The following is a 13,329-nucleotide window of genomic DNA, read 5'->3' on the forward strand; positions in this document are numbered from 1 at the left end:
ACATCGATATATTGATGTCACTACATAGTTCAGCTATCTCACACTAGATGTCAATAAGTGTAGAAATTACGTATAAAATTACTTACAAATGAAATGTGATACCATTCATAGCATCAGAACGTCTGTCTGAATAACTTTGACACGATAAAACACAACACTTCATCCTTTTGTTCTTAAAAACGCGAAAACACACCGATAATACGAGTCTCAATATATGTGAACCTGACGAACGCAGACAGCATACTAACTAAGGCCCCGCCCACAGTGATGACGTCAGGACCTAGTTGAAAATCACAGTGCACAGTTGCTTAGGCCAACTCCTCTTTGTTTCTGCTCTATGGTTGCGACGTCGAAGCGTCACCGCTCAGTTGTTCTCTGTCCAACGCTGCTACGGCGCCACTGCGTCATAACAACGTTGCGGCACCGCACCGCTCGTGTGCCCGCTGATACGGTGAAATCTTTGCGGTGCAGCGCCGCAACGCATCGTGTGCCCCCAGCTTTAGCGTCATTGTTAGTACAGTATACTACCTAAAAACACAATCCAATAGGTAATAACCGTTTGCCTCATTTTGTAGTTTTAATGATTTTGTATTTTTCAAACCCGCAATGTATTGCTTGCAAAAGTCGGGCCTACGACGTGGCACTGACTCCGCTTACTTACGCAACGTTCGTTGACCTCTAACGTCAGTCAGGTGTTTTATTTGCAATTGGAATTGCAATTGCAATGGGACCCTATTACTATAACTCCGTTGTCTGTCCATCCGTCTGTCTGTCAGCGGACTATATCTCGTGAACAGTAATAGGTAGAGAGCTGAAATTTTTACAGAATGAGTATATCTATTGCCATTATAACAACAAAATATATCTACCTACTAAGAATTTTAAAAATTGCCACCATGAAAATTGAAATAAGTGTTATTTCTTGTACGGTACGGTATTTCTGGTACGGAACCCTTCCTGTGCGAGTCCGACTCACACTTGACCGATTTTTTTTATTCGGACGTACGAAGGCCAACTGGTTTATGGATGACGATCTATCATCATTCATCATCCATATGGAAAGGCAGAAGGCTTGTCGATATGTCCAGCTTTCCCGATAACGATATCTAGTTATCTATGGTATCTAGTATGTACTCATTATCATATTGTATTTGATCGTGTTATCGTTGGGAATCTTTGTTCGATAGAATTTATTACCTCACTAGTTTATGCCCGCGACTTCTTCCATGTGGAGGTGGACTACACAAACTTCAAACCCCTTTCAACTCCCTTATATATAATATATTGCGGTGATAGCCTAATGGTTAGGACGTCCTCTTAATCGGAGGTAGGGGGGTCCGATTCCCGGCACGCACCTCCAACTTTTCGGAGTTGTGTACGTTTTAAGTAATTAAATAACTTGATATAACGGTGAAGGGAAACATTGTGAGGAAACCTGCATGCCGTCCACATGGCGGCAACATTATGTAGAACTCCAGTTCCACATAATGTTCTCTAAGGTGTGTGAAGTCTGCCAATCCGCGCTTGGCCAGCGTGGTAGACTATGGCTAAAACTCTTCTCACTCTGGGAGGAGACCCGTGCTCTGTAGTGAGCCGGCGATGATCATGATTTACTCCCTTAAGGGTTGAATTATCAAAAATCATTTTAATAGCGGATGTCTACATAACTGATTGACTGATCTATCAACACACAGTTAATAGATCAGTCAGTCAGTCAATCAGTCACCTTTTCTTTTTGCCCACGCCCACACCCTGGCTGAACAAAGCTCGATCTCCGTTTATCCGAAGAGAATTTGTCAGAGTGGGGACAGAACAAACATTTGCTCGTTTGCTCCAAATCCACCTTAAGAGCTGGTCATCAAAGGTATTTTCGTCCATATCCTTGTACGACATTAGACAGTGAGTTGTCCTGAGAATTACAACGGTAAAGCCCGAACACACCAACCGCGAGACGACAGCGGGTGAAACGAGACCCTCGTAGTCGAAGAAGACAGTGTAGTACTTGAAAGAAAGACGAAGAAAGAAGAAGATGTTTAGTTCTGCGAAGCGCGTGTTAGTGCAGTGTAGTCGTTGCAAGTTGTTGTTGTTATAACGGATTTTTTTAAAACGGAAACATTTTGCAAATTTTTTAACTCTCTACCTATTATGGTTCATGAGATAGATGGACGGACGGACGGACAGTGGAGGCTTAGTAATAGGGTCTCGTTGGCACTTGGCACCATTCGGGAGTAAAAATATACCGAACTCACTGATTTAAAATAATAAAATATTTACATATTTGTGATTTAAAATACTACAATATTCTTATTTACTACTAGTTGCCCTGGCGAACTTCGTTCCGCCTAACAGTCGATTAAATTTTTTTAATTCTTCTCTCCGTAAGAACCTCGTACTTCAAGGAATATTATAAAAAAGAATTAGCGAAATCGGTTCAGCTGTTCTCGAGATTTGCGATGAGCAACACATTTAATGATTCATTTTTATATTATAGATTTAACTCTAGGAGTAATAAGTTGAGAAGAGCCACTGGTCTTGGTGGACCGCCGCCGCGCCTTTTTATACTGAATCGATAGCTAATGTTCCTATGTGCTGGACACCTGCCCATCATTCCTTGAAGTCTACATTGTAATCGTTAACGCCATTGTTCTGATGTTTTCATTGGTTTTCGTGCAAACGTGATGTGTATTTTTAATGTGCTTATTGTTTGGAAGTATGTGTTGACTTGGGTACGGAACCCTATAAAGCACAGCGTTGTCGCTATTTAATTGATGCTGTAAGAAAGCATCTCTCGCGGCGCTCGGCGCCTCCTAAAACCATGCGCCTGTGTACTGTGCGCTACACAGTGACAGTTGCATCACGCCACGCTGCCGCCCCGCGTCTTGTTTGTCTCAAGCCTTAATACTTGAGACTTGCTAGCGTCACAAGCGGTTACCGGCCGCTACCAATTATCCAATACCCCACTTCCTTTCCTCATAAGAACCAAACAAAGAAGACTATAACAAGCAATTTTCACCTCTATTCCATTCAGATTAAAATTTATAATAGCGTATCGGATGCTGTATACCTTTAGAAACTGAACTTAAGTACGTATTTTGGTTACTTCCGAAGATATTACATATGCATACTAATATTATAAATGCGAAAGTGTGTCTGTCTGTCTGTCTGTCTGTCCGTCTGTCTGCTAGCTTTCAAGGCTAGCTTCAACGGCTTCAATTCACAAAAAATATTATGACACTTGTCGTCTGAATGGTCCCCTATAGAGACCAGTGGAAATCAGTTTTATCACTCAAAAAAATAATTGACTCGCATTATTTCGATTCTAAGAAAATTTTTTGTTACAAAAAAACTGAAATTTCTACCTGCTTTTCCAAATGAAATACATACAGAAATGGATATATTTTACATATTAAGTGTTTAGATACATACAAGCTTAATAATTAGATAGGTAGGTATATCTCATAATGTTCATGATAACACAAGCCCAGATTGCTCTCAGTAAACATAGGAATCCTCTTATCAGTGCTTGCTGATAACACAAATAGACGGCAGGCTTAGATGTCACCTCGTCTCTAATAAGTTATAAGGTATGTCGTAATAAGGACTATTTTACAGAAAGTGTTACGTCATTGTTTACCAGTGTTTCCATTTTAGGGGGGGGGGGGGGGGGGGGGGGGGGGGGGGATTACAGGGTGTAATCAGAACGATCTCGAATCTGATGATTACTATTATGATAGCAGAAAAAAAAACATGTACGAAATGTAGTTAATAAATTTTCTCTGCTAGAGGTCAACGAAAGTTGCGTAAGTAGGTCACTTGGAGTCAATACCGTGTCGTAGGCGGGGCATTGACCCAAGTTTTGCACGCTATACATTGCTGGTTTCAAAAATACTATTACTAAAACTACAAAATGAGGCAAATGATTATTGGTATTGGATTGTGTTTAGCGTTGGTTTTTCAAAATGTGGACTTTATTCGCCATGTATTTTCTATGGAAAAATAAATTCCACCATTTTGAATTTTTTTTCTACTCATCGAGTAGACCTTCGGATCCTGATCATCTTTTGCTAAGAAACCACTCTTCCATCTTTTATACCCTCCGAGATAGGTGCCGACAAAATTTGTATGGCGGCCATCTTTTTTTCGCCATTTTAAATTTTTTTTCAGCTCATTGGCAATTCGATGACGTTTCGAGTGACATTTGCTCGAGCACCCCCCACCTATCTTCAATACCTTAAGCGTGCTCTTCACCCGTCTCCGAAATCCTCAATCATCAGCTCTCTCCGTATTTTTCCTCTGAATGAATTTTTGTCTTCTATACGAAACCATCAGTCAAAAAATTTGTTCAGGAGAGGTGATCAATGAGTGAGTCAGTCAGTCAATCAGTGAATCAGCACGAGCAGCTATATATATATTATAGAATCAGTATCCTTATTATAAATGCGAAAAACCTAATTCCACGCGGACGAAGTCGCAGGCATCAGCTAGTTCAGAATAATAGTGACCATTTTATTGTGTTTAGCATCTTTGGTCGTTTGCGACATAATATTATTATTAGGTAGGTTAAGTGGTTAACTGGTACTTTTGCGGAAAGGAAGACACCCCGAGACACGCGATTTTTGAGTGTCCCGCGTGCGCGGATCTTAGAGAAGCAGCACAGGGAGCAAGCGACAGTGTCAACGCCCAAAATCTGGTAGCTCGTATGGTGTCAAGCGAAAATGAGTGGCACAGATACGGCCAGATGCTGAGAGCCATAATGTTGAGAAGGGAAGATAGAGAAAATCAAGAAAAAAGGAGAGAGAGCAACCAGAGAGCACGAAGTAATGTTACACGGTTCCGTGCTGATCTCGCAGAGGGGGAGGTCATTTTAGTCCGTGCGAGTCGGACACACCCTGTCGATAGACAGAAGTCCATTAGGGATTTTTCCTCCTCCTAGAAAAAAAAAAGGTTAAGTGGTTAAGCCCCTCATATAAAAGCAAATTTATAGTCCAAAATATTATGTCAGCGTGGCCCACCCACTGTTTTCCTACGTAGTATGTACAATATGGCCGTGTATTTATTGTCTTATTGCCCGAGCACACAGGGCGAGTCCTCGAGTCGTAAACATGCCTCCGATTAGCAAATATAGCCCTTGTTTGCATAATGCCCAGTGCCCGTCCAAGCTTTTTTAGGGTTCCGTACCTCAAAAGGAAAAACGGAACCCTTATAGGATCACTTTGTTGTCTGTCTGTCTGTCTGTCTGTCAAGAAACCTACAGCGTACTTCCCGTTGACCTAGAATCATGAAATTTGGCAGGTAGGTAGATCTTATAGCTGACATTTGGGGAAAAATCTGAAAACCGTGAATTTAGGGTTAGATCACACAAAAAAAATGAAATTGTGGTCATGAACTAATAATTAGTATTTTCAACTTTCGAAGTGAGTGACTATATCCAAGTGGGGTATCATATGAAAGGTCTTCACCTGTACATTCTAAAACAGATTTTTATTTATTTTTATGCATCATAGTTTTTGAATTATCGTGCAAAATGTCGAAAAAATAAGACTGTAGTACGGAACCCTCATTGCGCGAGCCTGACTCGCACTTGGCCGGTTTTTTTATACAAAGAATATTAGCCATGTTAAATGACTAATATTCCCCTTTCCTCTCCAACTAAGCGCCAAGCTTGTGCTAGGAGTAGATACGACAATAGTGCAACGGGTGGGGTTTGAACCGTCGACCTTTCGGTTTTCAGTCCACTCCTTTACCCGTTGAGCTATTGAGGCTCATAGCCCCTGTTTGCATACTGCCCAGTGCCCGACCCGAAGCTTTGATACCAAAATTACCAGTTCAACAAGATCAATACGTAATACATTTTTTTTGCATAAGCCTCGAGCACCGCAGAGACGTTAGCTCTCTATGCGTGTTCTATCGCCTTTATAATGGGGAGTGCTCTGAAGAGCTTCTTGACCTCATTCCACCCTCATTTTTCTACAACCGCACCGCGCGCCACGGTAAGGAATTTAACCCTCACCACCTGGGTATCTGGTGCACTTCGACCGTCCGTTATGCCAGATCCTTCTTTCCACGCACATGCAAACTGTGGAACCAACTCCCATCGGCGGTGTTCCCACTAGATTACAACATGGGGATATTCAAGGGGCGGACCAACAAATTCCTAAAAGGCCGGCAACGCATCGGCCGTTCCTCTGGTGCTGCAAATGTTCATGGGCGGCGGTAATCACTTAACATCGGGTTTTTGACAAATTTGCTTTACTTTTATATCCAAATCTCATAGCTAAAAATGATATTTTTTGAACTAGCACACACGTTAAAGAACGGATTTCTACACACGCGCCTTTCAAAACTTAACAAAATTACTTATGTACATCGAAAACAAAAATTCTATAAAATTAGGTAGCTAGTGTCAGCTAGTAGTCCGAAGGTGCTATAGGTGAATAGCGATCAAACGAGTCGCAGGGAGCCGCTGGATTTAGGCGGCGCCAAAACCGTGGCGTGTCGAAATCCCAACAAGAGACCTATTTCCAACTGTGGACAATGGATGACGATGATGATGATCGAGTTAATATTATGGGCTGGTTATGGGTCATGTTGGGAGTTCTGAATGATCAAAGCAAACTGAATTGCTATAAAAAGTAACGCGTGGGTGAACTGAAGTGTTTCACAAACCAAACAAATGTAGACCAGTAACTGAGACGCATACAAAGATTGTATTACGAATCAGATGACCACTTTTAATTATAATTCCAGTACTTATTTACTTATTAAGTATTTATTAAGGTACTAGCTGATGCACGCTATTTCGTACGCGTAGATTTAGATTTTTAAAAATCCCGTGGGAACTCTTTGATTTCCCGGGATAAAAAGTTGCCTATATCAATCTCCAGGTCTTTAACTATATACCCATGCAAAAAATCACGTTGATCCGTTGCTCTGTTGCGACATGATTGAGGGACAAACCAACAAACCAATAAACAAACATGCTTTCGCATTTATAATACGGGTAGTAGCCTAACCTAATCATTATGGGTAATGATTAGGTTAGGCTGACTTTTTTAGGTCCAAAAGGCTTGGGCTACTTGTTTTTTTAGGTCCAAAGAATTCATTGCTCCGAAACAACCTAGATTCATACAGTCACACAGACATTATAATAAAGAAAATATCAATAAAATAATAATAAAAAACTGATCAAGTGCGAGTCGGACGAACTCGACGGGTTCCGTACCATCGTACAAGAAATACTGAACACATTTTAATTTTCATGGCGGCCATTTCGAAATTTTTATTATTTGTTGTTATAGCGGCAATACAAAACACACATTGTTGCCTATTACGGTTTCATGAGATACAACCCGCTGACAGACAGACGAACGGACGGACTGACGGACAGACGGTCATCTTCGAGTACGGAAACTAAAATTGGTTTATTTCGGTGTCTCAACCGATAGACGTCACTGCTGGATATTAGGTAATTTTCCTACAGACTGTTCACTATAACTTTTCCCCTGACGTTATGTTGGCACCATTGCAAATCACACAATAATAAACCATAAGTTCTAAGGTATAAAGCTAACAAGGCATTAGTGCCAACATGACGGCAGGGGACGATAATTAATAGTGGATGGTCTGTAGGTGGTTGTTCTGATTTTCATGTATCTTGTCGTTTGTTGGCAGGTAGTGCTGTGGTGCTTGCTGGCGTGGTTCGCGGCGCATCTGCAGCTCATAGAGACGAGGATGGAGGAGGTCGACTCTAAATACAAAAGTATGGAGGTATGATACCTATCTATAAATCTGTAACAAGCAATAAGTACATATAATTAAAATACGGACGGACAGACAGACATGACAATCTATAAGGGTTCCGTTTTTTGCCATTTGGCTACGGAACCCTAAAAACCGTCCAAGTGCGAGTCAGGCTCGCGGACAGTCGTATTTTTTAACATTTTGCCCGATAATTCAAAAACTATGATGCATAAAAATAAATAAAAATCTGTTTTAGAATGTCCAGGTAAAGCCCTTTTATATGATATCCCACTTGTTATACATATCTTACTTTGAAAATTTACAAATTTTTCAAGAACACATTTTAATATTTTTTTGTGATGTAATCACCAATTCACGGTTTTCGGTTTTATTCCTTTACTTGTGCTATTATACCTAGCTACCTACCAAATTTTATAATTCTAGGTCTACGAGAAGTACCCTATAGGTTTTCTTGACGCACACGACGGACAGACGAACGCTCTCATACTCGACTTTAGAGAGCACTCTTAAGAAGTTTCTTTAAAGACGTCGTTTAGCTAGTAGGTCAGGGCCTCGAGCAGTGGAGAGGGCTCAGTGAGCGTGTATAGATGCACTATAGAGACGTGAATAAGATATTAGAACTAACCTATCTTGCAGTTTCTAGCGAAGCTCCCAAGATAGTATACGGAAACTACGGAAATGTTTTTTGAAAATTCCTAAATATTTATAATTGGACGTATTAATAGTTTTTTATCTTATAAGCACTTGCATAATTTTCACCACTCTAAAGAAATGGGGAATAATAATTAATATTATACTTAATGGGCAAAAACAACAACAATTTTATTCATTCGTTCATTAACGATTCGTTAGCGTGATTCAGTGTGAGTGATTGAAGATAGCTGCTGGTGCCATCTATTATTAGGGCGCTGTGAGTCGCTTAATACTTCCCGCTGTATGATTCCTTTGAGTATAAGTGTGAGCGTGTAAGTATAAACGCCATCTAGTGTCAATATGTGGCAACCGCCACATTCTTATTGAATGTTTATTTTTCCAGGCACACCCACAATCAACAGAGAAGCCAATGCCAGAGCCTCCTCGCGTAGAGACGAGGCTGGGCCAATGCTTCCACCTGTCGCGCAAGGACTGCCCCACGGACGGGAAGTGCAAGAGATTGGAGCCCGACTCCGTGTTCTGCTGCGACGTCGACAGCTTCCGTCTGAAGGAGGCTTTAGCTATTACCAGTGAGTACCTACTGTACACACTACACCCTGAATATCAGTACCCATATTATAAACTAGTAGGGCGCGTGGGAGCATGCGGCGTTGCTTTTACAAAACGCGGACCTTGTCTTAAGGTGACGCAGGACGCTCGACCAAAATTGGCAGCGCACGTGGGTAACATGTTTGCTTTTCACTTGACATTGTATGAGAAAGTTGAGAGGCACGATGATTTTCACTGAAATCAAGCGCGCGAAAAGGGTTTAAGAAAAGTATTTTTGAGAAAAAACTGCTGAAATTATGTTTGCAAAGTAAAGTTATTTCAACTAATGAATAAATAAACTACGTCTAATGATAAATTGTTTTAGAATTTTCATATCCCTAATCTTATTTATTTACACCCAAAGTTGTCATTAATTTAGTGTTAAAATAGGAATCTTTTGAGCCTCGTAACTTTTAAATCAATATTTTTTTTCAATGTTTTATATATCAATAAACCTTGATAATGACAAGATAAATCGATATAATTCTTAGTTTTGTGCGTACAATATCGAATATTGTTGTAATTTCCCTCCTACGTTTGTATGAAGAAAGCACTGAAATAAGCTTTTTTTTATAGTTTGTTCGTCCATATATTTTGTATGGAAAAATAAATTCCGCCATCTTGAATTTCTTTTCTATTCATCGAGTAGACCTCGGATCCTGATCATCTTTTGCTAAGAAACCACTCTTCAATCTTTTATACTATCCGAGATGGACACCGACGAAATTTGTGTGGCGGCCATCTTTTTTTCGCCATTTTGAAATTTTTTTCAGCTCACTGGCAATCGGTTGACGTTTCGGGTGACATTTGCTCACCTATCTTCAATACCTTAAGCGTGCTCTTCACCCGTCTCCGAAATCCTCAATCATCAGCTCTCTCCTTATTTTTGCTCCGAATGAATTTTGGTCCTTTTTGACCATAGATAACAATATTTAGGCACGATCAACATTAATGTCATAATATGCTACGTGTGCACTATCAAATTTATTATATGCGTTGACAGTTAGGAAGGCGGCTTTGCCTTATCCCACTTCTGAAGTCTTGTCACTTCTGTAGAACTTGCCATTTGTGTACCCTCTAAATGGCATATAGTTGTGTACAGATAAGAGGCAGAGATTTAGATAATAGAAATGTAATTAACAGGCAGCCTTGACAATAAAAATAGATCGCAATCAGAACAAGATGAAGCTATTACATATATACCAGCTAAGCACTGGGATTGGGTGCGAGCGTGTAAATATGTAATGACATTAATGTAATTTAAACCTATCTACCTAAAACTACGTCTATGGTTATTTGAGTTGATACAACATGATAATATACTATTATAATAAAATCTGAAAGCAATTTGCAATCTAATCGATCAGAATAATAATTTAGGAAAACCTATTATGTTTATATAATAACATGCTGAATTTCTCAATTTTGTCATGCAAACTTACATATTAACCTATTCATCGTACCCACCCGAGTTCAACTCGCACTAGTCCAGATTTTTTATAATTATTGACTCTTTTCTAAACGTCCTGTGGGCGGTAGGTGAGTACATTGCTCTTACCTATTACTAAGTCCCATCGACATAGGAATAGGGTTGTACTACGAAGTAGTACTTAGAAATTCTTTGCTAAGTCCTACGTTTCAAGTACCTAACCCACTATCACAACTGCCAGATAAATATCTGACAAATGACGTTTTGGCAGTAGTATAGAATATAGATTCTGTTATTTTTTTTTAAATTAATAATTTGGCGGTCGTTAAACAGGCTCTAAGTTTAGCAATTTTGTGGACGTTGCGCCCGATCTCTATAGAAATACACAGTATTCAAGAATGGGCAATTGACCTCTCGTGGCTCGACCTTGACCTGATGCTGTAGTCAGGATCGAGCCAAACAAGGTCAATGCCAGGCTCACAAAAACTGGTTATGAAAGCTTGTTTTAAAACAATAAATTTATTGTCTATTTTTAAACGACTTCATAGATTCTCCTAGAGTCCGCCGAATCTTAAAGCTAATAATTTCTATTTTTAGGCTTTAGGATGGCCAGAGATTTGATAGAATATAGAGATTTAAAATGTGATGTTTTTGTTTCAGTGACGCAAAACACGACGCACCTCCACGTTCTAAACGCGACAATCCCCGAGCTGGACGTGTCGCAGTCCATCTTCCGGCGCCTCACGTCCATGGCGCTCACCGACGGCAACATCGGCAAGATCACTGGTGAGCACCACAGCGACCGTTCAATGAGCTAAGCGAAACGGTTCAATGAGCAGAACTAAGAAAATGGAGCGATATTCTTAGAAATAGAAATAGAAATAGTGTTTATTTGCTAGAATGTAGTACAATTTGGTCTTAAATCTATTTTGTTCTAACACATTCAACCAATAACGTAGTGTGCAAATTGTTCTATTACATTATCATAGAAAAAAATGAAAATTTACAATCAATAGGTAACATCAATCAATAATATTATCCTCAATAACTTCACTTACATAACTTTATTTATATATAAATTCATCTATCTAGGTAAGTAATGTCAACAGTATGATTTGATTTAAATATAAAAACGCATGTCGATGTCAATAATAATTTAAAATAAAATAAAATTTAGTTATCATAATATATAAATAATTATCCTAGTTACAACAGCAACAAAACAGTTAAGGTCAAATCTACATTAATGGGTCATATAATCATTTACACTATAGAAACATGGTTGGTTTAAATGTGTTAAGTAGGGTACACTCATTATTTTAATACAAAGTCATTACAGAGTGTAATTTTTTTAAAAATTACATACATAGAGAATCATTTAACAAAAGTCCGCTCTAGACACAGCAAAAAAACCACGAAGATTTAGATGAAGCGTGTCAAATTAGAACGCTAACAAAATCTTAGACAGGTAATAGGGCTGATGATTTCTGATAAGATACCATATATTTTTGCAAATTGCAAATAAAACATCTGACTGACGACTAACGAGGTCAACGAACGTTGCGTAGATAGGGGGCGCGCAGCGGAGTCAATGTCGCATTGTCGGAGGAGCATTGACCCTGAGTTTTGGACGCTATACATTGCGGTTTTTAAAAATACTAAATCACTAAAACTACAAGGATATGGTAAATATTTATTGGTATTGGATTCTAGTAATCCAATACCAATTAATAAATACCAAACGTTCTAATTACACTCTGTAATGTGTTAGCCGAGAATATCACTTCATTTTCTTACTGTCACTGTAAGTTATAGTAGGTACCAATAACAAAAACCCGATGCGATTTCTAAGTTATTTCTAGATGTACGGTTAACGCACTGTAATATAACGCATACCCATTACGCACTAATCATGGAATCATTGCCTAATGTATTTACGATTTGTTTTTTTTTTACGCAAGCTATGGAATTCCTTTCGGAAATGAAGAGAAATAATGGCAGTAAGTGTTTTGCTCTACGTACACCAACATATCTATACCTATAGTATACGTCAAATGACGTCATTTCGATGTTAATGAGACATGGTTCCAGCGCAATAGCAATTTGCGGGACTTATATAACAGGGTCTTAAGTCTGTGAAAAGTCAAAAACACCTCAGACTCAGTCTCTGGACTTGACCCCACGTGTCCTTATGGCAATTGGGTAGGTATTTGACTACATCAAAAATAAATTATTTCTCAGAGGGTCTTCCAAAATACGTAAAATCCACGTCCTTTGTTAATTTTAAGTGTAATAACTATTTTAAATTATCAATTAAACAAAAAAGTACGTCATTACGATGTGACGTCACATTCCAGTATTTCATAGAATATCGCATACTAAATATACGCGTTTGGACGTTTGATAAAAAGTTACTGATTTGATTAGTTGTTTGATTTACTGGTGGGAGGCTTCGGCCGTGGCTAGTTACCACCCTACCGGCAAAGCCGTGCCGCCAAGCGATTTAGCGTTCCGGTACGATGCCGTGTAGAAACCAAAGGGGTATGGGTTTAATAAAAACTGCCATACCCCTTCCAGGTTAGCCCGCAATCATCTTAGACTGCATCATCACTTACCACCAGTGGAGATTGCAGTCAAGGGCTAACTTGTATCTGAATAAAATAAAAAAACCGGCCAAGTGCGAGTCAGGCTCGCGCAATGAGGGTTCCGTACTACAGTCGTATTTTTTCGACATTTTGCACGATAATTCAAAAACTATGATGCATAAAAATAAATAAAAATCTGTTTTAGAATGTACAGGTGAAGACCTTTCATATCCCACTCTCACTTGATGTAGTCACTCACTTCGAAAGTTGAAAATACTAATTATTAGTTCATGACCGCGTGGAATGGTGCCA

The 13,329-nt window shown here is 39.3% G+C and overlaps 1 protein-coding gene across 4 annotated transcripts in view; it reads left to right on the forward strand.

Annotated features, from left to right (window-relative positions):
• The window catches only part of hfw (leucine-rich repeat domain-containing protein hfw), a 34,435-nt gene that overhangs the window by 12,906 nt on the left and 8,200 nt on the right, over nt 1-13,329 (forward strand). Inside the window, exons 2-5 of one of the 4 annotated variants that reach the window (XM_069503509.1) lie at nt 7,676-7,767; nt 8,798-8,984; nt 11,093-11,218; nt 12,394-12,432. In XM_069503509.1, coding sequence (XP_069359610.1) covers nt 7,676-7,767; nt 8,798-8,984; nt 11,093-11,218; nt 12,394-12,432 — 444 coding nt within the window. Of the gene's footprint in view, nt 1-7,647; nt 7,768-8,797; nt 8,985-11,092; nt 11,219-12,393; nt 12,433-13,329 lie in introns of those variants that run through there. The other 3 variants (XM_069503508.1, XM_069503510.1, XM_034976442.2) reach the window with 3 other exon arrangements.

Source organism: Maniola hyperantus, chromosome 15 (assembly GCF_902806685.2).
Source record: "Maniola hyperantus chromosome 15, iAphHyp1.2, whole genome shotgun sequence".
Taxonomy (NCBI): Eukaryota; Metazoa; Arthropoda; class Insecta; order Lepidoptera; family Nymphalidae; genus Maniola; species Maniola hyperantus.